Source organism: Mustelus asterias, chromosome 1, assembly GCF_964213995.1.
Source record: "Mustelus asterias chromosome 1, sMusAst1.hap1.1, whole genome shotgun sequence".
NCBI classification, from domain to species: domain Eukaryota; kingdom Metazoa; phylum Chordata; class Chondrichthyes; order Carcharhiniformes; family Triakidae; genus Mustelus; species Mustelus asterias.
The window spans coordinates 107,372,646-107,398,743 of NC_135801.1; the positions used below are offsets into that span (position 1 = coordinate 107,372,646).

At 43.3% G+C, this 26,098-nt stretch overlaps 1 protein-coding gene and 1 long non-coding RNA gene across 2 annotated transcripts in view; one reads left to right on the forward strand and one right to left on the reverse strand.

Annotated features, from left to right (window-relative positions):
• The window catches only part of LOC144495886 (LIM and calponin homology domains-containing protein 1-like), a 355,764-nt gene that overhangs the window by 134,018 nt on the left and 195,648 nt on the right, over positions 1-26,098 (forward strand). Inside the window, 1 exon segment of the mRNA XM_078216622.1 lies at positions 18,524-18,594. Within this exon segment, the coding sequence (XP_078072748.1) occupies positions 18,524-18,594 (71 nt within the window).
• Positions 1-26,098, reverse strand: part of LOC144495914 (uncharacterized) — a 45,917-nt gene that overhangs the window by 15,342 nt on the left and 4,477 nt on the right. The window lies entirely within an intron of this gene.

The following is a 26,098-nucleotide window of genomic DNA, read 5'->3' on the forward strand; positions in this document are numbered from 1 at the left end:
CTGGACCCTGATACAAATTCTTAGCATTGATTTGAATCTTTGGTTCCCAATTTTAGTTGGGGTGAGGAGTGGATGTTGGGCTAGTGTTAGCGGCTTTCCATGCTTGCTGGCTTAATTGCTCAGGCCCCAGTCCTCTGACTGCATGCAAGAGGGTTCTGACACACATTAGAATGGACCGACCACAATTTACTCCAGTCATGCAAATAGATAATAACAAGAAAGTTATAATCATATTCAAGATCATAAGAGGCTGGTACTAATTACATTGGTATCAATTGTGATTTGACTCTGGTTCAAGTCTAACTCCATAGTGGGTGTATTTAATGAGCTTTTCCCAATCCCAGTATTCAACTAATTCTTTAATTAGGCAGGAAGTACAGCAGTCTTGGTCAGATCCATGTTCCAAAGTGCAGTCATTGCACAGAAATAAAACTTGAGACATTTCTGTATCTATATCATCTCTATGCACACACATAATTCTAAGGATTAGATCCCAAGGGCTGCTTTGGTCCTTAGCCGTTCCTTCTTAATAGACTTTCTTTGCAAAAAAGTCTTTAATGAAATTTTTACAAAGAGCTGTACAGTGCTAGAAATTAGATTAAGATTAGTAGATGAAACATTTTATGGCTAAGATAAAAGGGAATCCATAGGTCCTTCAGAAACACATAAATAGTAAAACTGTATTCAAAGGAAGGGTAAGACCAATTTGGAACCAAAAGGTAGATCTTATAGAGGCAGAGGCATGGCTGAGGCATAAGTAACTGTTTTGTACCTGAGAAAAGAGAATACTGCCAATGAAGGAGACAATAGTAGCGATACTGGATGGGATAGTGCCAAGGGATTAGGAACAGTAGAGGCACAGCAGGATTTGATTATAGTATATGCAAATGACTCAAAGCTCATGCACCTGTACAAAATTTGAATCAAAAAGACAAAAAGAGCATTTTGCTTCATTGTACATAACCTTGGTCTGGCCTCCATTGAAACAAAGGGCTGGATTTTATGGCTTTGATCCCTGCACGCCTTTCTAATATGTTAGGGTGAGCCCACCCAGGCTAAAAGCTGATCCCCCAATGTCACTTAATGATTGGGGTTTTAGAGAACTTGAGGGGAAGGAGGGAAACTGGGGAAAGTAATACATGGGGGATACCCACTTCCCATTCCCTGCCCACCACCACCCAGCACACAGGGAAACCTTGGCATGGGCCTCCCACTGCTGCAGGGCCCTTAAGTGGTTATTAATTGCTCAGTTATGGGCCTCAACTGGCAGGCGTGCAGCTTGAAGCCACTAATGCTGCTGGTAAATTATAGCGGGGGCAGAGATGCGTAGGTAGGCAGAGGGTAAGCTGCCCACTGGATTTTACATGCCCACCCCCCCCATTCACCTTCAAGCATGCCAGCGGCGGGAGTGTATTTTCCAGCCCATGGCATTCAGCTCTGGGTCAGACTCCTGAGGATATTGGCCTTTTGATTAAGTATTGCACAAAATTAAGATGAGTAATGCTCGGGATTAAACATGTTAAATTATGAGGACTGGCTCCATAAACTTGTTTTTATTCATTTGAGTTTAAATAGCTGAAGGATGATCACATTGATAAAAGGATGCAATGGGATTGATACAGAGAAATTGTTACCTCTGAACCAGAAATCCCGAACAATAGCCCAATCTTGGGAGTGAGAGTTCAGCCATTCAGGAATGAAATCAAGAAGCAATTTTTCACAAAAGGGTAATGAAAATCTGGGACTCTCTCCCCCATAAGGCTGAGGATGTTGAGTCAATTGACATTTTCAACACTGTGACTGGTTGATTTTTATTCGGGAAGGGTATGAAGGGATACGGATGAAAGTTTTGGAAATGAAGTTGAGGCACAGATCAGCCAGGATCTGTTCGAAAGGCGGAACAAGCTTGTGGGACTGAATGGAATCATCCCACACAAAACTCCTGCTCAATCACCACCCTGATTATTTCTGCCCAAATTGACTCCCAAACCCCCGTTCCTCCCATTTGTGATTCTTATCCTTAAATCCCTTTGAGGCAGAGTTTGGAGCAGAAATTCCAACCACTCTCTGTGCAAAGATTATTTTTCACCAATCTTCTCTTTCATTCATTTTATGATTATCTGATATTTGTACTCCCCTGCCACCATCTTGCAGACCAAAAACTTCAATTTTCACTAATGTCCTTTAGGGGAGGAAATCTGCCATGCTTACCTGGCCTGGCCAACATGTGACTCCAGAACCACAGCAATGTGGTTGACTCGCAACTGCCTCGTAAATGGCCTAACAAGCCATTGAGTTCCAAGAGCAACTAGGGATGGCAACGAATGTTGGCCCAGCTAGCACAAATTAATGTCACACAAATGAATGAAAAAAAAACTTCTGTTGATAAAATCTTGCATTTCTTTAGTTTCTCTTCAGAACCATAGCCCCTCATTTTTGGCAATACCCTAGTGAAACTTTTCTAGTGCTTTTATACCCTTTTTATAATGGGGTGCACAAAGCTGTGCACAATGCTATAGCCAAAATAAAATCTGTGCCATTTTAATGTTACTTTCTTGTTTTGTATTCTATTCTGAAGATGCAAAACCAGTGATTTTAAATATGATTTGATTTGATTTATTATTGTCACATAGAACATAGAACATAGAAAGCCACAGCACAAACAGGCCCTTTGGCCCACAAGTTGCGCCGATCACATCCCCACCTCTAGGCCTATCTATAGCCCTCTATCCCATTAAATCCCATGTACTCATCCAGAAGTCTCTTAAAAGACCCCAACATGTATTCGTATACAGTGAAAAGTATTGTTTCATGCGCGTTATACAGACAAAGCACACCGTACATAGAGAAGGAAAGGAGAGAGTGCAGAATGTACTGTTACAGTCATAGCTAAGAGAAAGATCAACTTAGTGTGAGGTAGGTCCATTCAAAAGTCTGATGGCAGCAGGAAAGAAGCTGTTCTTGAGTCAGTTGGTACGTGTCCTCAGAGTTTTGTTCCTTTTTCCTGACGGAAGAATGTGGAAGAGTGTATGTCCGGCATGTGTGGGGTCCTTGATTATGCTGGCTGCTTTTCCGAGGCAGCAGGAAGTATAGACAGTCAATGGATGGGAGGCTGGTTTGCGTGATGGACTGGGCTTCGTTCACAACCCTTTGTAGTTTTTTGCGGTCTTGGACAGAGCAGGAGCCATACCAAGCTGTGATGCAGCCAGAAAAAATGCTTGTATGGTGCATCTGTAAACGTTGGTGAGAATCATAGTGGACATGCCAAATTTCCTTAGCCTCCTGAGAAAGTAAAGACTTTCTTAACTATAGTGTCGGCATGGAGGGACCAGGACAGGTTGTTAGTGATCTGGACACCTAGAAACGTGAAGTTCTAGACCCTGTCCACTTCATCCCCATTGATGTAGACAGGGGCATGTTCTCCTTTACGCTTCCTAAAGCTGATGACTATCTTCTTCGCTTCATTGACATTGAGGGAGAAATTATTGTCGTCGCACCAGTTCACCAGATTCTCTAGCTCTTTCCTCTACTGTGTCTCAGCATTATTTGAGATCCGACTCACTGCAAGTGGTGTCGTCAGCAAACCTGAAAGTCAAGTTGTTGGGGAATTTGGTCACACAATCATAGGTGTATAAGGAGTATAGTAAGGGGCTGAGGACTCAGCCTTGTGGGCATCGGTGTTGAGGATGATCGTGGAGGTGGTGTTGATGCCTATCCTTACAGATTGCGGTCTGTGTGTTAGGAAGTCTAGGATCCAGTCGCAGAGGGAGGATCCGAGCCCCAGGCCACGGAGTTTGGAGATGAGTTTTATAGGAATAATGATGTTGAAAGCTGAGCTATAGTCAATAAATAGGAGTCTGACATAGCTGTCTTTGTTATCTACATGTTCCAGAGTTAAGTGTAGGACCAGGGAGATAGCATCTGCTGTGGGGGACCTGTTGTGGTGATCGGCAAACAATAGTGGATCCAGGCAACCTGGGAGGCCGGAATTGATTTGTGCCGTGACTAATCATGAAACACCGGATGATAGTCATTAAGGCATGCTGCCTGGCTTTTCTTTGGTACCGGGATGATGGTCATCTTCTTGAATCAGAAAGGGACCTCAGATTGGTGTAAAGAGAGATTAAAGCTGTCTGCGAATACCCCCGCCAGCTGGTCCGCGCAGGATCTGAGTGCTCATCTGGTATTGGTCTTCCATGGTCCTGGTTAAATGCGGAAGATATAGGGTAGGCTGTAAAATGTTCCATTGATGTGCTTTATGGCCTTATCCACATTTGTTTGTCATCCTTGATAACTCCCCCTTTGATTCCTCCAACAAATGCATACAACCAACATTTTCCTTAGATCATTAGCATTACATAGGATCTATTTTGGGGCACATCGACTGTGTTTAACCTCAGATAATCCAATACTACAATGAATCCAATTACTGATCTACAGATAATTTTGCATTTGTTCCCCAAATGACTGGTAACTGTAAGTTCATGTTTGGAGCCTGGTATGATGGCTGACTTGTGTGAAGTGTGCTTGGCTGAGAAGGACTTTCATTTCTTACATAGTGCGAATAAAATTAAGATTTGGTGATCAAATGAAGGTTACATATGCCAGCCTCCTGAGGCAATGATTGTTCAGCTGAACACCATTAGGATGATTCCAGGTGTTTGTTGCAGAGGTTGGCACTGGAAGAAGTGTTGCTAACAGATGACAGATCTCATTAGTTTTAGTACTCAGGATAATTGATGCTCTCAGCATTGTGAATCATCACAAATATCAATCCTTCAGCACTACAACATCACAATGTGATATTACGTGTTCCCCTCGTTCAGTTGTTTAACTTTCGCAATGTATTTCATGCTACCTTATAAAATACTAATAATGCAATTTACACCCTACAGCTGATTTTTAAAAAATTGTAGTTATTGCTCAGCAGTACAATAACATGAATTGTAACTTTTGTGCTGATGTGAGTATTAGAATTTTATCTTTGTATATCGCTTTGTATGTCTTGGCATAGATGTCTTTGTAGATGTCCCTGAGCTGGTCAAGCAAGGACAACCACATGCACCCCTGAACACCTGAAAGCCTTCGCAATCACAGCAGCACTCCATTCTACAGTAGGGATTGCCTTTGGTTGCTTTCAGAAGCCCCAGGTATTACCAGACCTCTTTGAAGTGCTTTGAATGACAGGAACTGACAGTTTCACTAGAGAGATTCCCTTGCTTTCTCTCACAAGGCACAGCTCCTCTGAAACTTCTTAGAACTTAAAACTTGAACTCACCCAAAGATGTGCAGGTTAGATGGATTGGCCAAATTAAATTGCCCCTTAGTGTCTAAAAATGGTAAATAAATGCATTGGGTTATGAGGATAGGTTGGGGGGGGGGGGGGGGGGGGTTGGGCCTGGGTAAGGTGCTATTTCTGATAGTTGGTGCAATTCAATGGACCAAATGGCCTCTTCCTGCAATGTAGGGATTCTATGGCTTCACTTGTCCTGAAACCATAAAATCCTCCCCGAGGTCATTGGACCTTCCCATTGTCTGCCCCTCACCCGCTCTGATTCCTGCGGCGGGCAGGGCTGTAAAATTCCAACCAATGGTTCTGTGGTAACTATTTTGATTGACAGGAGCATTCAATTTCACCATGGAGGTCCCTCTTTTCAGCTTGAATGAGCCCCAGAAGCTCTGAAACATCTTAGAACTAATGCAATTTACACCCTACAGCTGATTTTTTAAAAATTGTAGTTATTGATCAGTAGTACAATAACATGAATTGTAACTTTTGTGCTGATGTGAGTATTAGAATTTTATCTTTGTATATCTCTTTGTATGTCTTGATTTGATTGACAGCTCCAGAGCAGATCAGAGGGGATTAGCCTTGTTTACACAAGGAACTGATGGTCCATTAGCTGCTAAAAGCTCTTTTGACTGACAGCTCCAGGGCAATAAAAAGAGTTAAATGCATTCAGTTCACACTCCATTAAGCTTGAAGTGCTTCCTCTTTTCACCATACCTGTTCTACCTGACCCTATTTTTTTAACATGCAGTTTTTTTTTCAAGTCTCTGACCCTTCCTAAAAAGCAGATATGCTTTCTAACACTGTTTTATTTTCGCTTTGGCTTTTTTTTTCTTGCCTCCAGAGCTACTGAACCCATAAACTTCATATCACTGCTTTTTTCTCTTACAGTTTTTTTTAACACTGCCAAGCTTCAAGATTGGATAGGCTGGGGTTTTATCTTTGAAATAGAGGAGGCTGAGGGAAGATTTAATTGAAATACATAAAATAATAGGGGGGGGGGGGGAGCGGACAGAGCTATTTCTAAATGCAGAGGAGTCGCTGGGGACATAGATTAAAAGTGATAGGCTGAAGGATTAAAGTGGAGTTGAGAGGAAATTATTTCAACCAGAGAGTGGGAGGAAGTTAAAGGCAGAAAACTTCTAAAACATGCAGCGCATGGTTATCAATTAGAAGTACTATGATCTATGGGGCTACTGCCAAGGGCTAAAAAATGAATCACTTTCAACTGACAGACATCTGATGGGCTGTGTGGCCACCTCCTCTGCTTGGTTTTCTATTAATCCGTAGCCAATCTCCTCACTTCATCCAATAATCCCCTCAGAGGGACCATTCATATTCGTTAAATAAGACAACAAAATAATTTTGCCACTGACATATGGGTGCAGAATCTTATCCATTTGAACATTGGCTCTTAGAAGTTTCACAAGTCTGACTTTTGTTGTGACTACCTTGGATTTGAAATTCACCTCAGATTATGACAATGCCACACTTAACAAACATTCCAGATCCTACAAATGAAGACTTTTAATTAAAGTACCAGACTCTTTCTACATGATTGTGTTTTCTCCTCGTCAATGTTCATCTTCTCAAGAACTGGTAATAATATTTCAATGTAATTCATTGGCACTCTAGGACATCATAAGGAAATAGTAAGATGTTACGCAAGAATGCGAGTCTTTTTATGATAGTTTTTCATCAGTTTTAGCATTTATGAGTGACATGGTGGACAGGTGATCACTAGGGGATATGCAAGGGCTGGTCTTGGGATAACTCTCCATCCCTGTGTGAGGAGTGTTTACCTTCCAACGATTAGATGAGATTGGAAGCTCGTGAGATATTACATGTGTTATTCTATATCTCTCTACCTTATTGTACACAAGTTCAATACCCTAGTGTATGGTGCCACTCTGATATTCCTGCACTAGGTACAATTTCAAAACCAAACTTCATTCTGTTATCATGGGTATGTATGAAAGATAGAACCGTTGAGATGCAGTTGCCATGGGGAAAACTACAGGTTTGATTCAGTTATGTCAGATAGTATAAATGGACATTGCGTGGAATATCTGTGATGAAGCAAATTTATGGGGAACAATTCAGTTACAGGCGTCAATAATTTTTTTCTGGGTTCTTGCTGCAGCAGAGAATGTCAGAGGTAAATCCACAGTTATAACTCCAAAAGATTAGTCTCATAAAAGATCTAACATGATCTTCCTGCATTAATGTGAGACTGGGTTATTCTTCCTTCAGTTATTCTGAAAGAAGGGAAAGCAGGGAGTGTTCTTGAATGTCAGTTGAATAGCTGTTCGTCGATTCGGGCACATTTGGCCCGGCGTGATTCACATGGGGACATTTTTTTTGAGTTTTAAATTGGTTGAATCCCATCTCAGTAAATGCATTGACTTTCCCACAGGTGGCAGCAATTAGAATTGCACGGTGGCACAGTGGTTAGCTCTGCTGCCTCACAGCGCCAGGGACCCGGGCTCAATTCCTGGCTTGGGTCACTGTCTGTGTGGAGTTTGCACATTCACCCCGTGCCTTCGGGTGCTCCGGTTTCCTCCCACAGTCTGAAAGATGTGCTGGTTAGTGCATTGACCCGAACAGGCGCTGGATTGAGGCGACGAGGGGAATTTCACAGAATTCATTCAGGAGATTCAGGGGCATAGATTAATGATTTTGGGCCTCTGCCTCCCTTCCATTGCATTCTGAAAATAGTAACTTCTTTCTCTTTGAGCCCTATGATGGATCTTTGGGTCTGGAAGCCTTTTGAACGTTGATTTACAACATCAACCGGAGACATACACACGCACTGGTGGCCCAGTGTCTATCAGAAGTTCCTTAGGCCTGCAACACTCTCTCTGAGTATAAGGTCCTCCCTTGGCATGTTCAGATCAGGGCAACTGCAGTCCACTATCATCAATGACTTGCATTCCATGAAGTGCCTTTAACATATGTAAACATCCCAAAGTGCTTCAAGGAGCACTATCAAACCAATTTTGACACCAAGTCATAGGAAGGACATATTAGGTCAGGTGACCAACAGTTTGGTCAAAGAAGGAGGTCTCAAGCAGAATCCTAATGGAGGAATGTGAGGTAGAGAGCTTTAGGGAAGGAATTCCAGAGCTTGGGGCCTAGGCAGCTACCAAGGATGGAATGATTAACATCAGGGTTACACACAAGGCCAGAATTGGGAAGTTGGAGGGCTGGTGGAGGTCGCAGGGGGTAAGAATTTAAAAACAAAGATGAGAATTTTATAATCATGGCATTGGTGGATCTTTGGCTCCATCAAAGCTCCTCAGTCTCATCTTTCCTTGAGAACATGCATCACACTGTACAGTTTGATGGCTCTGACCCTGACAGTTTCAGAGTGAAGAATGGCATGAAACAGGGCTGTGTCGTAGCCCCAACTCTGTTTGGCATTTTCTTCTCCATGCTCCTGACCTTTGTCTTCCCTGCAGATATGGAAGGAATCTACTTGTGCTCTGTGTCAGCTGGTACAGCTGTATAATCCAGCCGGACTGAAAGCAAAGACAAAATCACATCATGTCCTGATCAGGAAATTCCTCTACACTGATGATGTTGCGCTAGTCTCCCACATGGAAACACAGCAACAAAGACTCATGGGTTGTCTGTCCCACACCTGTAACTTTTTCTCCCTGACTCTAAGCATCAAGAAAACAGCGGTCATAGGACAAGGTGTTGCATCTGATCCCCTGATCATGCTGAATAACACCCCAGTGGAAGCAGTTAGCAAGTTCTGCTACCTTGGGTCCACGGTCATACACAATCCGTCCCTTGATGCAGAACTTGATACAGACATAGAGAATGCAGCCAGCACTTTTGGTCAAATCATGAAGTGTGCATGAGAAAACACCAAGCTGACTGTAAGGGCCAAGCTGATGGTTTATAAGGCCTGTGTTACACAGTCCCTTGCTGTCTGGCTGTGTAACATGGGTGATTCACAGCTATCAGGAAAAGCCCAATCATTTCCATTTTTACTGTCTGTGCTGCATTCTGGGTATATCCTTGCAGAACATGATCAAAACTGCGGCGAAGTGTGGGGGCAGAGGATGGGGGTGCGGTGTGGGGGCAGAGGGTGGAGGTGAGGTGTGGGGTCAGAGGGTGGAGGTGAGGTGTGGGGTCAGAGGGTGGGGTGTGGTGTGGGGGCAGAGGGTGGATGTGAGGTGTGGGGGCAGAGGGTGAGTGCGGTGTGGGGGCAGAGGGCGGGGGTGCAGTGTGGGGGCAGAGGGTGGTGGGGGCGCGGTGTGAGGGCAGAGGGTGGTGGGGGTGCGATGTGGGGGCAGAGGGTGGTGGGGGTGCGGTGCGGCGGCAGAGGGTAGGGGAATGCGGTGTGGGGGCAGAAGGGTAACAGTGACTTTATAAAGTGAGGACAAATCCAGATTTGCACAAATCAAAGAATCTGAAGCAACACCACCTCCAAAACTGCAGCTGAAAGCAAACTTACTAGAACCAGAAACAAAACCAGAAAATGCTGTAAAATCTCAGCAGATCCAACAGCATCTGTGGACAGAGAACAGAGTCTGGATGACCCTTTGTCAAAGCTGAGAACCAATGCAATAGCGATGTGTGTGAAGCTGAATATAAGGCTGGTAACAGTCACGCAAAGGGGAGGCGATGGCCTAGTCGTATTATCGCTAGACTATCTCTCCAGAAACTTGACTAATGCTCTGGAGATCTGGGTTCAAATCCTGCCATGGCTGCTGGTGGAATTTGAATTCAATAAAAAAATATCTGGAATTAAGAATCTACTGATGACCACGCAACCATTGTCGATTGTCGGAAAAACCCATCTGGTTCATTAATGTCCTTTAGGGAAGGAAATCAATGTCCTTATCTGGTCTGGCCTGCATATAATTCCAAAGCTATAGCAATGTGGTTGACTCTCAACTGCCCTCCAAGGGCAACTAGGGATGGGCAATAAATGCTGGCCAGACAGCGACACCTGTGTCTCACAAATGAATTTTAAAAAGATGCAAAGGCACTAAGGCATCTAGCTTCTCTATTCCCTCTAATGCATGCAGATACAAACCCCATGAGCTAGGATACGTACAAAGTTTTATTTTGACAGCACCAGGAAATGTTGTTCACTCTGCACCATAACCCACACAGGGAAGCAAGTCCATCTTACATAAGACCATAAGACATAGGAGAGGAATTAGGCCACTCGGCCCATCGAGTCTGCTCTGCCATTCAATCATGGCTGATTTTTTTTCTCATCCCCATTCTCCTGCCTTTTCCCCATAACCCCTGATCCCCTTATTAATCAAGAACCTATCTATCTCTGTCTTAAAGACACTCAGTGACCTGGCCTCCACAGTCTTCTGCAGCAAAGAGTTCAGCAGATTCACCACTCTCCGGCTGGAGAAGTTCCTCCTCATCTCTGTTTTAAAGGATCGTCCCTTTAGCCTGAGGTTGTGCCCTCTGGTTCTAGTTTTTCCTACCACGGTGGAAACATCCTCTCCACGTCCACTCAATCCAGGCCTCGCAGTAGCCTGTAAGTTTCAATAAGATCCCCCCTCATCCTTCTAAACTCCAATGAGTACAGACCCAGAGTCCTCAACTGTTCCTCATATGACAAACTCTTACATATTTGATCCATGTGGAAAATATTTGTTGTCGTGTGCAGTGATTTTTTGAATTAAGATAGATGCCTTCATTTGTTGATGTCATCTTCTTCCCAAATGTTAACTAACATGGATCTCCATCTCTGACTGTCCTGTGCTGTCCCGACATGTTCCACATCAGCCAACTGCATCCAGTCCTTTTATGCATCATCCACTTTATCCTCTGCTTCCCTCTCCTATGTTTTATATTGATCTTTCATTCTAATAATTGCCTTTGTCTGCTATAATGGAGTGACCAAAATACTTTGGCTGAAATTTTCTGGCCCTTCCCGTCAACGGGATTTTCCGGTCCCGCTAATGGTGACCTGTTCCCTGATGATGGATGGTGCGGGACACGAAAAACCCCATAGACATTGGTGGGATTGGAAGAAAATGCTGCCGGCTAATGGAAGGCTGCCTCCACTGCTGGAAAATAGCTACAGGGAAGAAATCCTGGAAAATCCTGCCCTGTATCTTTCTTCCTCTCTTTAATGTTATGCACTCATTTCCTCTTTTCTCCAGTCACTTCCATCACTTACTCATTAGTCTTTCTGCCTGTGGTATATGCAGAACACCATCCTATATGCCCACATCGTGAATACATTCAGTTTATCAATAGTCTCTTTGTTTGGTGTCCATGTCTCCGAGGCATACAACATAGATGACAAAATGTCGCACTCCAACCTTCGTTTCCTAAGATAAACTACTGGTCAGTTAAATAAAAATGCAAGTGTGGTGCAGTTAAAAAGACAAAGGCTGCTGACTGGGGAGTACAGACATTATACTCTGACCCTATTTAAGTTTCAATAATGATGAGTATAAGCCAGTTGGCATTATGGAGTTCTCAATTTGCAGGGGTTGATTGTACTGTGATGAGAAAAACAAGCTGGAATGCTCCTTTCTCTCGTTGCTGCATAATGGATGAAGTGGATTGATGCAGTTAGCAGGTGTTTTGACAAGGGAGAGGAAACTAGCTCAAGCTATTGTTTCATACCTCGAAGTATCAGCCTGCTCAAAACAAACACTCCTCTGTCAAGAGCTATGATGTAAGTGCTAAACTGTCTGCACCCACCGATCTGCACCCATCTTGCACATGTACATCCTTAGAAATAAGTTTGAATGTATTAGTCGTACATAATAATAGAGCTTTTGCAAATTAAACATCTCTGCAGCACAGTTCAACAGCAAACCGTGTTTTACAGTAATCGGTACCTTCGGTTGTTGCATGTGTTTTGCAGAGGGTGGAGAAAATAACCAGGATTTAACTGACTGTAGATCTATTGATGGAATGCCTGTGTGTTTTGGTTATGTAATAGTTAGCAGACACATCAATAGGCATAGTAAAGCAGTAAATTACTGGAGAACTTTCAGTTGAAAGCAAATATGGAAGAAATTAAAGCTGATTTCCTTTTAAAAGGCAGATCGTAATTTTAAGAAGGTTCTTGCTGCAGGGGCACTGAAATCCTGTGATTTGTGTTTGTAAAGCATATTTAAGGAATAAACAATTTGTTTACTTGCAGAAGTTTATCATTCAATTCCAAATGACAATGAAATAGAGTTTATCACAAATCACATATGTAACTTATCTGTCCAACATTTCACTAACATTCTGCTTGCCTTTGAATGTTGCATGTGATGCAAAGCCCCTACTAGTCAGAGTCTGCCCTCTGTTGAACACAGTCAGTATAACCATAGGCACAGAACCCACTTTTGGACCTCCACTCCTTTGCTCACCAGCTGGTTTCTGATTTTCTGCTCTTCAGTGTCTCATCATTAGCATGAGAAACAAGAGCTTTTCATTAGATATTTAACCTCACATCTCATTGCTTGGGGCAATTTGCACAGGGAGCACATACTAATGATTTTTTAAACGCTGTTAGTCCTTTCTCAAAGTTATAGAATCATAGAATAGAATCCCTACAGTATAGAAGGAGGTCATTCAGCCCATCAAGTCTGTACCAACAACAATCCTACCCAGGCTCTATCCCTATCACCCCACGTGTTCACCCTGCTAGTCACCCTGACATTAAGGGGCAATTTAGCATGGCCAATCCACCTTAACCTGTGGGCAGCATGGTGGCACAGTGGTTAGCACTGCTGCCTCATAGCTCCAGGGACATGGGTTCGATTACTGTTTGTGTGGAGTCTGCACGTTCTCCCCGTGTCTGTGTGGGTTTCCTCTGGGTGCTCCGGTTTTCTCCCACAATCCGAAAGACGTGCTGGTGAGGTGCATTGGCCATGGTAAATTCTCCCTCAGTGTACCTGAACAGGCACTAGAGTGTGGCGACTAGGGGATTTTCACAGTAACTTCATTGCAGTGTTAATGTAAGCCTACTTATGACATTAATAAATAAACTTTAAACTTTAAAAAACAACTTTACCCCGCACACCTTTGGAGTGTGGGAGGAAACCAGAGCAGCTAGAGGAAACCCATGCAGGGGAGAACATGCAAACTGCATATAGACAGTGACCTGAGGCTCGAATTGACCTGGGTCCCTGGCACTGTGAGGCAGCAGTGCTAACCACTGTGGCACTGTGCCCCCCCCCATAAAAGCCATTGTGCAGAGTGGATGGGGCAAGGCCTTAATCCACCTCTTTGCTTGCTTCAAAAACCAATTCAAATTTAAATTAAATTCAACTTATTATCCCCACTAAAAAGGTACACTAGATCCAAGCTGACAAGAACAGGTAATAAAAATGATCTCACTCTTGATCCTATGTTTGATCTTGGCCAAAAGATCAAAAAGTGAGCACATAATAATTATATTAATGAGCTGATGGCCAATATGTCTGGAAGCAGTGTTGGATCTGACTCTGATGATGACACACAGCTCGTGGAGTTTGTGACAGTGGGACATCATTTTGTTAGCAGTGACCACAATATAATTCAAAGTAGCTATGGAAAAAGGTCAGATAATATAGAAGGTAAAATGTTCAGCGGGGGTAGAACTAATTTCAATGATTTGAGAAGGATCCTATTACAGATATGTTAGTGGGTAAGACAGTACAGAGCAATGGAGAGCATCAGGAATAGTTCAGGTACAAACAAGGCAACTTCCTTCAAAGGGATAAGACAGAAAATCAAAAATTAATGTGGCCTGTTTGACAAAGGAAATAAAACCAAACAAATAAGGAGGCTTTTGAAAAATGTTGGGAGCAATATTCAATCAATAACCTGACAGATGATGGAATGTACAGGAGGGAATTGAAAAAGATTTTATCGAAGCCAAAGAAAAGTTAAGAGAAAATATTAGCAAGCAACATTAAATTGAACCTTAAAACATTTTGGAAACATTTAAAGTGGATGCATTTGCTTCAGAAAAAGTTGGACCTATGAAGGACTCATAGGGGAGTCTTCATACAGAGGACATGGCTAAAATATTAATGAAATCAGAATGGCTGGATCTCTCTGAGGTGCAACTTGTGCCCAAGTGAGAGGTGGAAGTCCTATCTCCAGCCAATTAATGTTCTCTGGTGGGTTAATTTCCATGAATGACTCCAACTGCAACGCCAGTGAATGCCTAACATCCAATTCACTACCAGTCCCACATCTACTTTTCCACTGTTACTGAGCATCACAGCGATCATTTGACCAGTGTGCAAAAATAAAAGCTAACTGAAAAGACGAATTCCAAAACCAAATATATAAAGCAAATCATGTCATGACACATAAAATTGTCAACTAATCACTCTTGTGCATTTTCTTGTCCCTGTCTTGCTTGGCCTTGTGCTCCTCTGCAGTGCTATCCCAGTGGTTGAAGCACGACTTTTGGAAGGCTGTTGGCTTTCACTGGGGTAGATTGGAACTGACCGTGGGAGGATGCTGCTAAGCAACTCTGGGCCTCGAAAGTCTGACTTCAGATTGCCCCATCTTGGGATGGATGACAACTGACTGGATGAGAGGCAACATTGGCAGAGTGGGAGGGCAAATGCTGTCATCTTGAGAGAGGACAGCAATTCTTACTCCATAGAGGTACTGCCACTTCCCTGGGATCCTGCTTCAGCGATGGTAGTAATCTGTTAGAGGACACATCGCTGACCTGTGCTGGCATATCACAAGTCTCTTTGAACACGTTGTAGCTATGATGGGGCAGCAGTGTAAGCTTGCCTGGCAGTAAGTTGAGCTTACATTAAAACAGTAAGTTAGCATGGCAATGAGCTGACCTGGCATTACATACATCTGAGTTTCCACTGCAGCACCCAAACTTTGTCTGGCTTCTGCTTGTGTTGCAATGGAAGCTGCGACATGCCATCAGCTGCTGCATTGAAGATGGGTCCACCAGTGTCCTAATGGAGTTGTCCACCACTTGCATGTTGGAAAGGATGGCCTCTATGTTCTGCACAAATCTCTGTGCCAAGTTGGTGCCAGATTCATCCATGCTTCTTGATATTGGCTACAGGATTATTTGACAGGCCTGCCAATACACCAAGCTTTTCACTGTATATTCTCAACTATAGGTTGCCATGAGCTGGCACGTTTTCTACCCTGGCTGACGGCCACTTATGCCCATTGTCTCACTTGCAGACCCTGCCTTGATGCTAAGCTATCAAGTATGTACAGTGCCGGTATCTGAGTTGGTGACTGTGAGTGCAAGACTGACCAGTGGTGCTTCTTCTGCTTCGTCATCTTCCCACTCTTACACATTCTTCTCTTCCATCACTGCCAGGTTGGAGTACTTGGGTATTTGGAAAGAGAAAGGCTCATGCTAGTGTTGTGGTGAGGGGAGTGATGGGTGGAAAGGAAGAGGTGCATGTTTACACCATCAGTAGCTTGTAAATAAGGAAATATTGTGGGTTGAGGAGGACTGGAATGTGAGAAGGAGGATTAGATATGAGGATTTCTCATCTTCAGTGGTTTTAGTCCCGGCACTGGCCACAGCTTTTGTGATGATCACTCGTATGTGGCTTCCACTGCGGTAAGGACATGCAGCCATGCCTGGATCCTGAGGGTTGTTCCTCCAATTATGCACCAGTCTGTCCTGCAAGATGTGGGAAATGTGTTAGTTAGTGTAGTCTAATTTGTTTGGGTGTTGTGGCAGTGTGTGTACACTGCAAGATGCGGGTGTGTGATTTGCAGCAATGCTAAGTGTGTGAGAGTGAGGTGAAGCTACGTGTTGAGTTGTGATCGATGGAGATTACTAGTGGGTGTGTGATGGGAGCGTGGTGCATTAAGCACCATGTGAGGCTATTTGTTCAGTTGGTCAGATTTGACATTTGAAGATGCATTTTGACCTTGACCATTTGAGAGATGTCATAGTTTAGCATAGAATCCCTACAGTGCAGAAGGAAGCCACTCAGCCCATCAAGACTGCACCAACTCTCCGAAAGAACACCTCACTCAGGGCAACCACCACCGCCCCCTCCCCAACCGCCCCACACCGCCCTATCCCTGTAACTCTGCACATTTACCATGGCCAATCCACCTAATCTGCACATCTTTGTGGACTGTGGGAGGAAACGTTACTTGTCTCATCATGGCATGAATATCTCTTTAAGATTTGAAACACTCTTAAAATTGATATTCAGTGTCAAGTGGAGGAGTATTTATATATCTGAGCTCCAGCTGAGGGAATTGATCTGTAGCTGTGCTGCAGACCTGGATTCTGACCTATTTCTGACGGAACACATGGCTCATTACTGTATTCAATCACTCTACCCATCTGTAAGCTAATAGTCCATTCTAAAAGCACATGCACTATTTAAAAAAATCCAGTAAATATTCTTAAGTGGGTAAGGTTACACAAAATAATTCTTTTAATTTAAAGTTAATTTAAAAAAAAATCATCTTCAATGCTGACATTTTTTAAAAAAAGCTTTTGAGGCTAAAATCAAGATCATCGATATTAATTCAGCAAATTATTGTTGAATTGGGTTTCTTTTAGTGCAGCTTCAATTTAAATGAAAATTGCCCAAAACACCTCTAATTAAAAGAAATTGAATAAAATGAAGCAGCATCCTTTACCTTTTGGAAGAATGGTGACCCAGTTATTCTAAACCATGTTCAGCAGTCAGCTGAGTCTCAGTATTCTCCGTAAACACTTTGAACCTAATCTTTCATACTGGCTCAGTTATTTTTTGTGTAGATACAAATGTTGCTGTTGCTACTGTATTATTAATCAGAGGTAGTTTTGTACAGTTTAATGTTGGAACCTTTTGAAATAGCAATAATAAAGTCCACATTGACCCAGTTGTGACTTGTTGTTACATTTTTAAATCATTGGAATATTTCAGCAGTTTATAGGAAACATTATTTTAATGTGGACTATATAACCCATTTCTAAAACGTTCTTTTCTTCTTTGAAGCAGTTCTGATGTGTGAACCTGGTAGACTGATACAGATGATTTAATGTTAGACTTCTCCCAGAATTCCCTCATAAACCGACCTCTCAAAGTCCGCATTGTATATAATGATCTGCTGTGTGAAGGCAGGTCTATTCTGGGAGAAATTGAAGAGCATGTTCTACAATCATGTACTCCCTGGTGACTGGTCTCATTCTGTCACTGTTAGCCATCTCTTTTCGGTCAAGGAGTGATGTTTGTGGGAGAAATGCTCAGTTCATTGGGTTAAGCCCAAGCCTTTCCCATCTGGGTTCAAGTCCAGCCCAGGCCGATGGGATGAAATCCTCCTTGTATATGTTGGCTGTAAGGGCACTAGTTTGGAAAATCTCAACCAAAATCCTACATAGAACATAGAACAGTACAGCACAGAACAGGCCCTTCGGCCCACGATGTTGTGCCGAGCTTTATCTGAAACCAAGATCAAGCTATCCCGCTCCCTAGCATCCTGGTGTGCTCCATGTGCCTATCCAATAACCGCTTAAATGTTCCTAAAGTGTCTGACTCCACTATCACTGCAGGCAGTCCATTCCACACCTCCTAATTGGTAATTTTAACTCGGAGAGGGTGCAGTATGACTATTCTGTGGGGCCAAAATGGTTACACTGCTGGAGTCGGTAGTGCCATCTAAGGTCAGTGTTAAAACAGAGGAAGGTAACTTTATTTTGCATCTAGTTGTGCAATAACTGACGTGAGAGTATTTGATGCTAGCTGTAGATGAATGGCAGGGGAAGTATCATTTTCCCATCATCAGTATTCCTTAATGAGGGAAATTTTTAATGCGATGGCTTGTGGGTGCCATGACAAAGGAAGAATTAAAAAATATAAGATGCTTCAAATGAAAATTAGTAAAGGCTGAACTAGTAATTCACTCGATTCACAAATTTTCAAGTTTGTGTTTCTTATGCATCCGTAATGAAATACAAATGTCACATTTAGTTAGAAATGAATCTGTTGACAATTTGCAGGTCTTTCTCCTAATGATGTATCCAGTGCAAAATTGCATTGGCACGGATGAAACATTGTTATTCCAGAAGTGAAACACCTCACCTGTAATTTGAATTCTTTTTGAATTAAAACCATAACTTTTTTTTAGGAAATAAGATCCTTATTAGTTACAGGTTGCCATTTGGGTTTGTTTTACATGTATTGAGTAATGGACAGGCTATTCCAGGGCTGATAATATATATATGCTCCTTTAAGTTGGTGTGATTCACTTGTTATTTCTTCTTCATATTTCCTACTAAAAATAATTCCCTTCTGTTTGCAGCAAGTTACAGGCAGAAGTTTCGGTGATAAGGACTTTCGAACGGGTTTGGAAAATGGAATCTTACTTTGCGAGTAAGTAATTAATGCTTCTTTTCCAATAAATAAACCAACCAAAGAAGGTGAGAGATACCATTCTCCTTGGACACTGAGACTGATTTAGCTGTTGGCTGCTTCTTTAAGTGGACAAAGTAAGAAGTTTCACAACACCAGGTTAAAGTCCAACAGATTTATTTGGTAGCAAAAGCCACAAGCTTTCGGAGCCTTAAGCTCCTTCTTAAGCTTGTGGCTTTTGCGACCAAATAAACCTGTTGGACTTTAACCTGGTGTTGTGAAACTTCTTACTGTGTTTACCCCAGTCCAACGCCGGCATCTCCACATCTTTAAGTAGAGTCAGGGCTCTGCTGTAATTGCATTCATAGCTTTTGCATCCTGTGTAAAATCTGCATAAAAAGCTTTCACTGTATGAACTAAACATAGTTACTTAAAACTTGCAGTGCTGAATTTGAAATAATTAGAGCCCATTTGGTGGCACAGTGGTTAGCATTGCTGTCTCACAGCTCCAGGGACCCGGGTTTGATTCTGATCTTGTGTGACTGTGTGGAGTTTGCACGTTATCCTCGTGTCTGCGTGGGTTTCTTCTGGGTGCTGTGGATTTCTCCCACAGTCCAAGGATATGCAGGTTAGGTGGATTGGCCATGCTAAATTGCCCCTTAGTGTCCCAAGATGTGTAATGTAGATGGATTTGCCATGTTAAAATGTGTGGGGTTACAGAGATAGGGTGGGGGAGAGGGCCTGGGTAAGATACTCTGTCAGAGAGTTGGTGGACTGAATGGCCTCTTCGACATTGTAGGGATTCTATGATTTCTGATTGAATGGAAAATTAAGCTTGGTGAGGTTAGTTACCAACAAGAATGATGTTCTTTCTTTTGTGCTAAATTAGCTTCTGGCCAAAGAGTACAATAACAACCCCCCCTCCCCCCCCATGAAAGTTAACCTTTAATAAATAATAAATACACAAGTCACCTTGTGTAAAATATCTGCCAGAAATGGAATTTACCTCCTGGCTTTTACTGTGTTCCACTGCCTGGAACAAATAAACAATTGGCACCGACAGAGAGGCCATATGGTTCAGTCCTCTGCCTGTATCGTGGCAGAAAACTGTCTTCTTTAAAGTGGTAGTGTTTATAAAATAACAGTTGCAGTGATTTGGTGCCTGGTTGGAGCCATTCTATATCATAGTGTCTCAATTCAAACTCCAATCGCATTGACGTTAACTAATGCTGATACTGCTGTGTCAATTGAAGCATTGTTGACCGTATTTACAATGTCAGTAATGCAAATATGCTTGAGTCTGGTCAACATGCAGGAAAAGTAATTATTCCAATATCTCATTATTAACTAATCCTGCAATTTCCTGACATCTGGTGCATACATGATTAAGCCACAGAATATTTACCACAAATAGGCTTGACCATGAGCCAATCAAATTGTTTATTTGTATGATGTGAGCACAGCTTGTTAATCAATCGTTTATTTGGTATATTTGCAGAATTTGTCAACAGATTCTGTTAGCCTGATGATGAAATCAACTGCAATTTAATCTGTAACAGGTTAAATGCTTTGTAGCCTTGCGTACATCAGTTCAATCAATGCAAAAAATGCTACTGGAAAACCTGTATTATGCACTTCCACAGCAGGCAAGGAGAATGTTGTTGACACAAGTTTGCAATCATATGATGCTTATTTTATTAAGAATTTAGCTGGATTTGCCTCCTCCTGTTGTAAGATGGTCAGGGCAGGACTCTCACCCATTACTCTGATCCTGCTGTGACCCCGGCCTGGTTTACTGAGTTGATGATCATTAAATACACAACACAGTCTCCTAGTAGCACATCTTCTAGCAGGGGAAGTCTCATTTTCCCATCATCAGTATTCCTTAATGAGGGAAATTTTTAATGCAATGGCCATGATAAAGGAAGAATTTAAAAATTCCCCTCCGCCTCAATTTTCAAGTTTGCTGATGACACCACCATTGTGAATCGGATCTCAAACAATGATGAAACACAGTACAGGATAGAGATAGAGAATCTGGTGGAACTGGTGCGACGACAATAATCTCTCCTTCAAAGTCAACAGAACGAAGGAGATTGTCATCGACTTCAGGAAGCATAGTGGAGAACATGCCCCTGTCTACATCAATGGGGACAAAGTAGAAATGGTCGCGAGCTTCAGGTTTTTAGGTGTCCAGATCACCAACAACCTGTCCTGGTCCTCCCATGCGGATGCTATAGTTAAGAGAGCCCACCAACGCCTCTACTTTCTCAGAAGACTAAGGAAATTTGGCATGTCTGCTACAACTCTCACCAACTTCTACAGATCCACCATAGAAAGCATTCTTTCAGGTTGTATCACAGCTTGGTGTGGCTTCTGCTCTGCCCAAGACAGCAAGAAACTACAAAGTGTCGTGAATGAAGCCCAGTCCATCACTCAAATCAGCCTCCCATCCATTGACTCTGTCTACACTTTCTGCTGTCTTGGAAAAGCAGCAAGCATAATCAAGGACCCCATACACCCCAAACATACTCTCTTCTACCTTCTTCCATTGGGAAAAAGATGCAAAATTCTGAGGTCACGTACCAACCGACTCAAGAACAGCGTCTTCCCTGCTGCCATCAAACTTTTGAATGCACCTACCTTGCATTAAGTTGATCTTTCTCTACACCCTAGCTTTGACTGTAACACTATATTCTGTACTCTCTCCTTTCTCTCCCTATGTATGGTATGCTTTGTCTGTATAGCACGCAAGAAACAATATTTTTCACTGTATTCTAATACATGTAACAATAATAAATCAAATCAAATCAGAATCAAATCAGAATCAGGTGGGTATATGGGCACCACAGATCTGCATTTAAAATAAACAGCTCTAAGAGAAGCTTTTCTGTAGTAAAACAAGAACACGAGTAATTGTTTCAGCTGCTTGAGTCTGTTCTGCCATTTTACAAGGTCATGGTTAAACAGTATTTTTAATACATCCATTTACCTTGGCTCCATAATTTTTTATACACTTATCTAGCTCTTGGAGCTGTCATAACATTCTAGTGAATCAGTGTTGCACTCCTTCCAAGGCTAATATGTCCTTTCTGAGATATGATGCCCTGAACTGTACACAGTGTTCCAGATGTGGTCGTACCAGGTATTTGCATAAATGTACCAAAGCATCCCCTCCCTTTATATTTGCGCCCGCTAGTTATAAAGGCCATTAGCTTTTTTGATTTTGTTTTGTACCCAACTATTACATTTTAGTGACCTGTGCACATGGATATAAATCCTTTTCAAAATCCGCTGTTCCTTGCTTTTAACCACTTAGATAGTACTTAGATCTATCCCCTGCTGGTCCAATTTATTTTCATTCATGGGCTATGAGTATCGCTGGCTGGGTCAGCATGTATTTCCCATCCCTGATTGCCCTTGAACTGAATGGCTTGCCAGGCCATTTCAGAAGGCATTAAAGAGTCAACTACATTGCTGTGTATCTGGAGTCACATGTAAGCTACACCAGGTAAGAATGGAAAATTTTCTTCCCTAAAGAACATTAGTGGACCAGATGGGTTTTAACGACAATTGACAATGGTTTCAAGATCGCCAATAGAATTTTAATTCCAGATTTTTAATGAATTCAAATTTCACCATCTGCCAATGGTTCCCTGAGCATAACACTGGGTCTTTGGGCTACTAGTCCAGTGAAAGTACCACCGTGCCACCACCTCCCCCAAAATTGATGGCATGCGTCTTCTTGTCCTTTATGATACAACTGAGGACAAGAGACCCAGGGTGTAGACAGACAATTATCCATCATAAATCTGTGTACCTCTCCACTATCAGGAATTTTAACAAAGGACCTTCAACAAAGGACCTTTGCTGGCTGTAATGGGGATAAAATGATGTAATACAGACTCACACACCTGCAGCCATCCTATTAAAGGAACAAACACCTTTGAATCCACGTTCAGCTTGTACTCATGAGTCAGATTTGTCACGTGTCCTGGGAGTGAGGAACTTAGCTCGCAAACAGAGAAGGGTTATAGACGGTGCAAGAGGGAGGATGGACGGGGGATAGAGAAGGGGAGAGGTCAGACCAAAGGATTGAGATGTGTTTACTTTAATGCCAGGAGCATAGTGAATAAAGGGGATGAGCGTGGATCGATGCCTGGAAGTGTGATGTGGTGGCCATTACGGAGACTTGGATGTCTCAGGGACAGGACTGGATACTACAGGTGCCGGGATTCAGATGTTTCAGGAAGGACAGGGAGGGAGGCAAGAGAGGGGGTGGAGTGGCACTGCTGATCAGGGATAGTGTCACAGCTGTAGAGAAGGTGTATGCTGTGGAGGGATTGTCTACAGAGTCTCTGTGGGTGGAAGTTCGGAGTGGGAAGGGGTCGATCACTTTGCTGGGAGTTTTCTATAGGCCACCTAATAGTGACAGGGAGGTGGAGGAGCAGATAGGGAAACAGATCCTGGAGAGATGCAATAATAGCAGAGTTGTTGTGATGGGAGACTTTAAATTCCCAAACATAGATTGGAATATCCCCAGGGTAAGGGGATTGGATGGGGAGGAGTTCGTTAGGTGTGTTCAGGAGGGTTTCCTGACACAGCATGTGGACAAGCCTACAAGAGGAGAGGCTGTACTTGATCTGATACTGACCAATGAGCCTGGACAGGTGTCAGATCTCTCAGTGGGAGAGCATCTTGGGGATAGCGATCATAACTCTATCTCCTTTATGCTTGCATTGGAAAAAGAGAGGATAAGGCAAGCTAGGAAAGCGTTTATATGGAGTAAGGGGAAATATGAAGACATAAGGCAGCAAATTAGAGGAGTAAATTGGAAGGAGGTATTCTCGGGGAAATCGACTGAAGAGAGGTGGCAGTTTTTCAAGGAATGTCTGTCTAGGGTTCTACAGGACAATGTTCCGAGCAGACAGGGAGGAGTTGGTAGGTTAAAGGAACCGTGGTGCACGAAAGCTGTGCGGGACCTCGTCGAGAAGAAAAGGAAAGCGTACGAAAGGTTCAGAGAGCTTGGCGAAGATAGGGATCTAGATGAGTATACAGCTTGTAGGAAGGGACTAAAGAAGGAAATTAGGAGAGCCAGAAGGGGTCACGAGAAGGCCTTGGCAAGTAGAATTAAGGAAAACCCTAAGGCGTTCCATAAATATGTGAAGAGTAAAAGGATGAGACGTGAAGGAATAGGGCCTATAAAAGGTGAAGGCGGGAAAATTTGTACGGAACCAGTAGAAATGGCAGAGGTGCTTAATGAGTATTTTGCCTCGTTTTCACAGAGGAGAAGGACATGGGTGGATGTACTGTGGGCTTGCGGTGGACTGAAAAGATTGAGTATGTGGACTTTAAGAAAGAGGTTGTGCTGGAATCTTTGAATGGCATCAAGATAGATAAGTCGCCGGGTCCGGATGGGATGTACCCCAGGTTACTGTGGGAGGCGAGGGAAGAGATTGCAGAGCCTCTGGCGATGATCTTTGCGTCGTCGATGGAGACGGGAGAGGTGCCGGAGGATTGGAGGATTGCGGATGTGGTTCCTATTTTCAAGAAGGGGAATAGGGATAGCCCAGGAAATTACCGACCTGTGAGTCTAACCTCAGTGGTTGGTAAGCTGATGGAGAAGATTCTGAGGGACAAGATTTATGAGCATTTAGAGAGGTTTAGTATGCTCAAGAGTACTCAGCATGGCTTTGTCAAAGGCAGATCGTGCCTTACGAGCCTGGTGGAGTTCTTCGAAAATGTGACTAAACACATTGACGAAGGGAAAGCGATGGATGTGGTTTATATGGATTTTAGCAAGGCGTTCGATAAGGTCCCCCATGCAAGGCTTCTCGAAAAAGTGAGAGGGCATGAGATCCAAGGGGCTGCTGCCCTGTGGATCCAGAACTGGCTTGCCCAAAGGAGGCAGAGAGTGGGTATAGATGGGTCTTTTTCTAATTGGAGGTCGGTCACCAGTGGTGTGCCCCAGGGATCTGTTCTGGGACCCTTGCTGTTTGTCATTTTCATAAATGACCTGGATGAGGAAGTGAAGTGATGGGTTGGTAAGTTTGCCGACGACACGAAGGTTGGTGGGGTTGTGGATAGTCTGGAGGGATGTCAGAAGTTACAGAGGGACATAGATAGGATGCAAGACTGGGCGGAGAAGTGGCAGATGGACTTCAACCCAGATAAATGCGTAGTGGTCCATTTTGGCAGGTCGAATGGGATGAAGGAGTACAATATAAAGGGAAAGACTCTTAGTACGGTAGAGGATCAGAAGGACCTTGGGGTCCGGGTCCATAGGACTCTAAAATCGGCCCTGCAGGTGGAGGAGGTGGTTAAGAAGGCGTATGGTGTGCTGGCCTTTATCAGTCGAGGGATTGAGTTTAGGAGTCCGGGGATAATGATGCAGCTATACAAGACCCTCGTCAGACCCCACTTGGAGTACTGTGCTCAGTTCTGGTCGCCTCATTACAGGAAGGATGTGGAAAAGATTGAAAGGGTGCAGAGGAGATTTACAAGGATGTTGCCTGGATTGAGTGGCATGCCTTATGAGGATAGGCTGAGGGAGCTCGGTCTTTCCTCCTTGGAGAGATGTAGGATGAGAGGAGACCTAATAGAGGTATATAAGATGTTGAGAGGCATAGATCGGGTGGGCTCTCAGAGGCTTTTTCCCAGGGTGGAAATGGCTGCTACGAGAGGACACAGGCTTAAGGTGCTGGGGGGTAGGTACAGGGGAAATGTGAGGGGGAAGTTTTTCACACAGAGGGTGGTGGCGAGTGGAATCGGCTGCCGTCAGTGGTAGTGGAGGCAAACTCAATAGGGTCTTTTAAGAGACTCCTGGATGAGTACATGGGACTTAATAGGATGGAGGATTATAGGTAGGCCTAAAAGGTAGGGATATGTTCGGCACAACTTGTGGGGCCGAAGGGCCTGTTTTGTGCTGTAGTTTTCTATGTTTCTATGTTTCTATGTAATATAATCTGTAATCTCAAAGAACAAAGAACAAGGAAAATTACAGCACAGGAACAAGCCCTTCGGCCCTCCAAGCCTGCACCAACCATGCTGCATGACTTAACTAAAACCCCCTACCCTTCTGTGGACCATATCCCTCTATTCCCTCTATTCATGTACTTGTCAAGACGCCCCTTAAAAGTCACTACCGTATCCGCTTCCACTACCTCCCCCGGCAACAAGTTTCCAGGCACCTACCACTCTCTGTGTAAAAAATCTGCCTCGTACATCTCTTTTAAACCTTGCCCTTCGCACCTTAAACCTATGCCCCCAGGTAATTGACTCTTCCACTCTGGGAAAAAGCTTCTGACTATCCACTCTGTCCATGCCTCTCATAATCTTGTCGACTTCTATCAGGGCTCCCCTCAACCTCTGTCGCTCCAGTGAGAACAAACCAAGTTTCTCCAACCTCTCCTCATAGCTAATGCCCTCCATACCAGGCAACATCCTGGTAAATCTTTTCTGTACCCTCTCCAAAGCCTCCACATCCTTCTGGTAGTGTGGCGACCAGAATTGAACACCATATTCC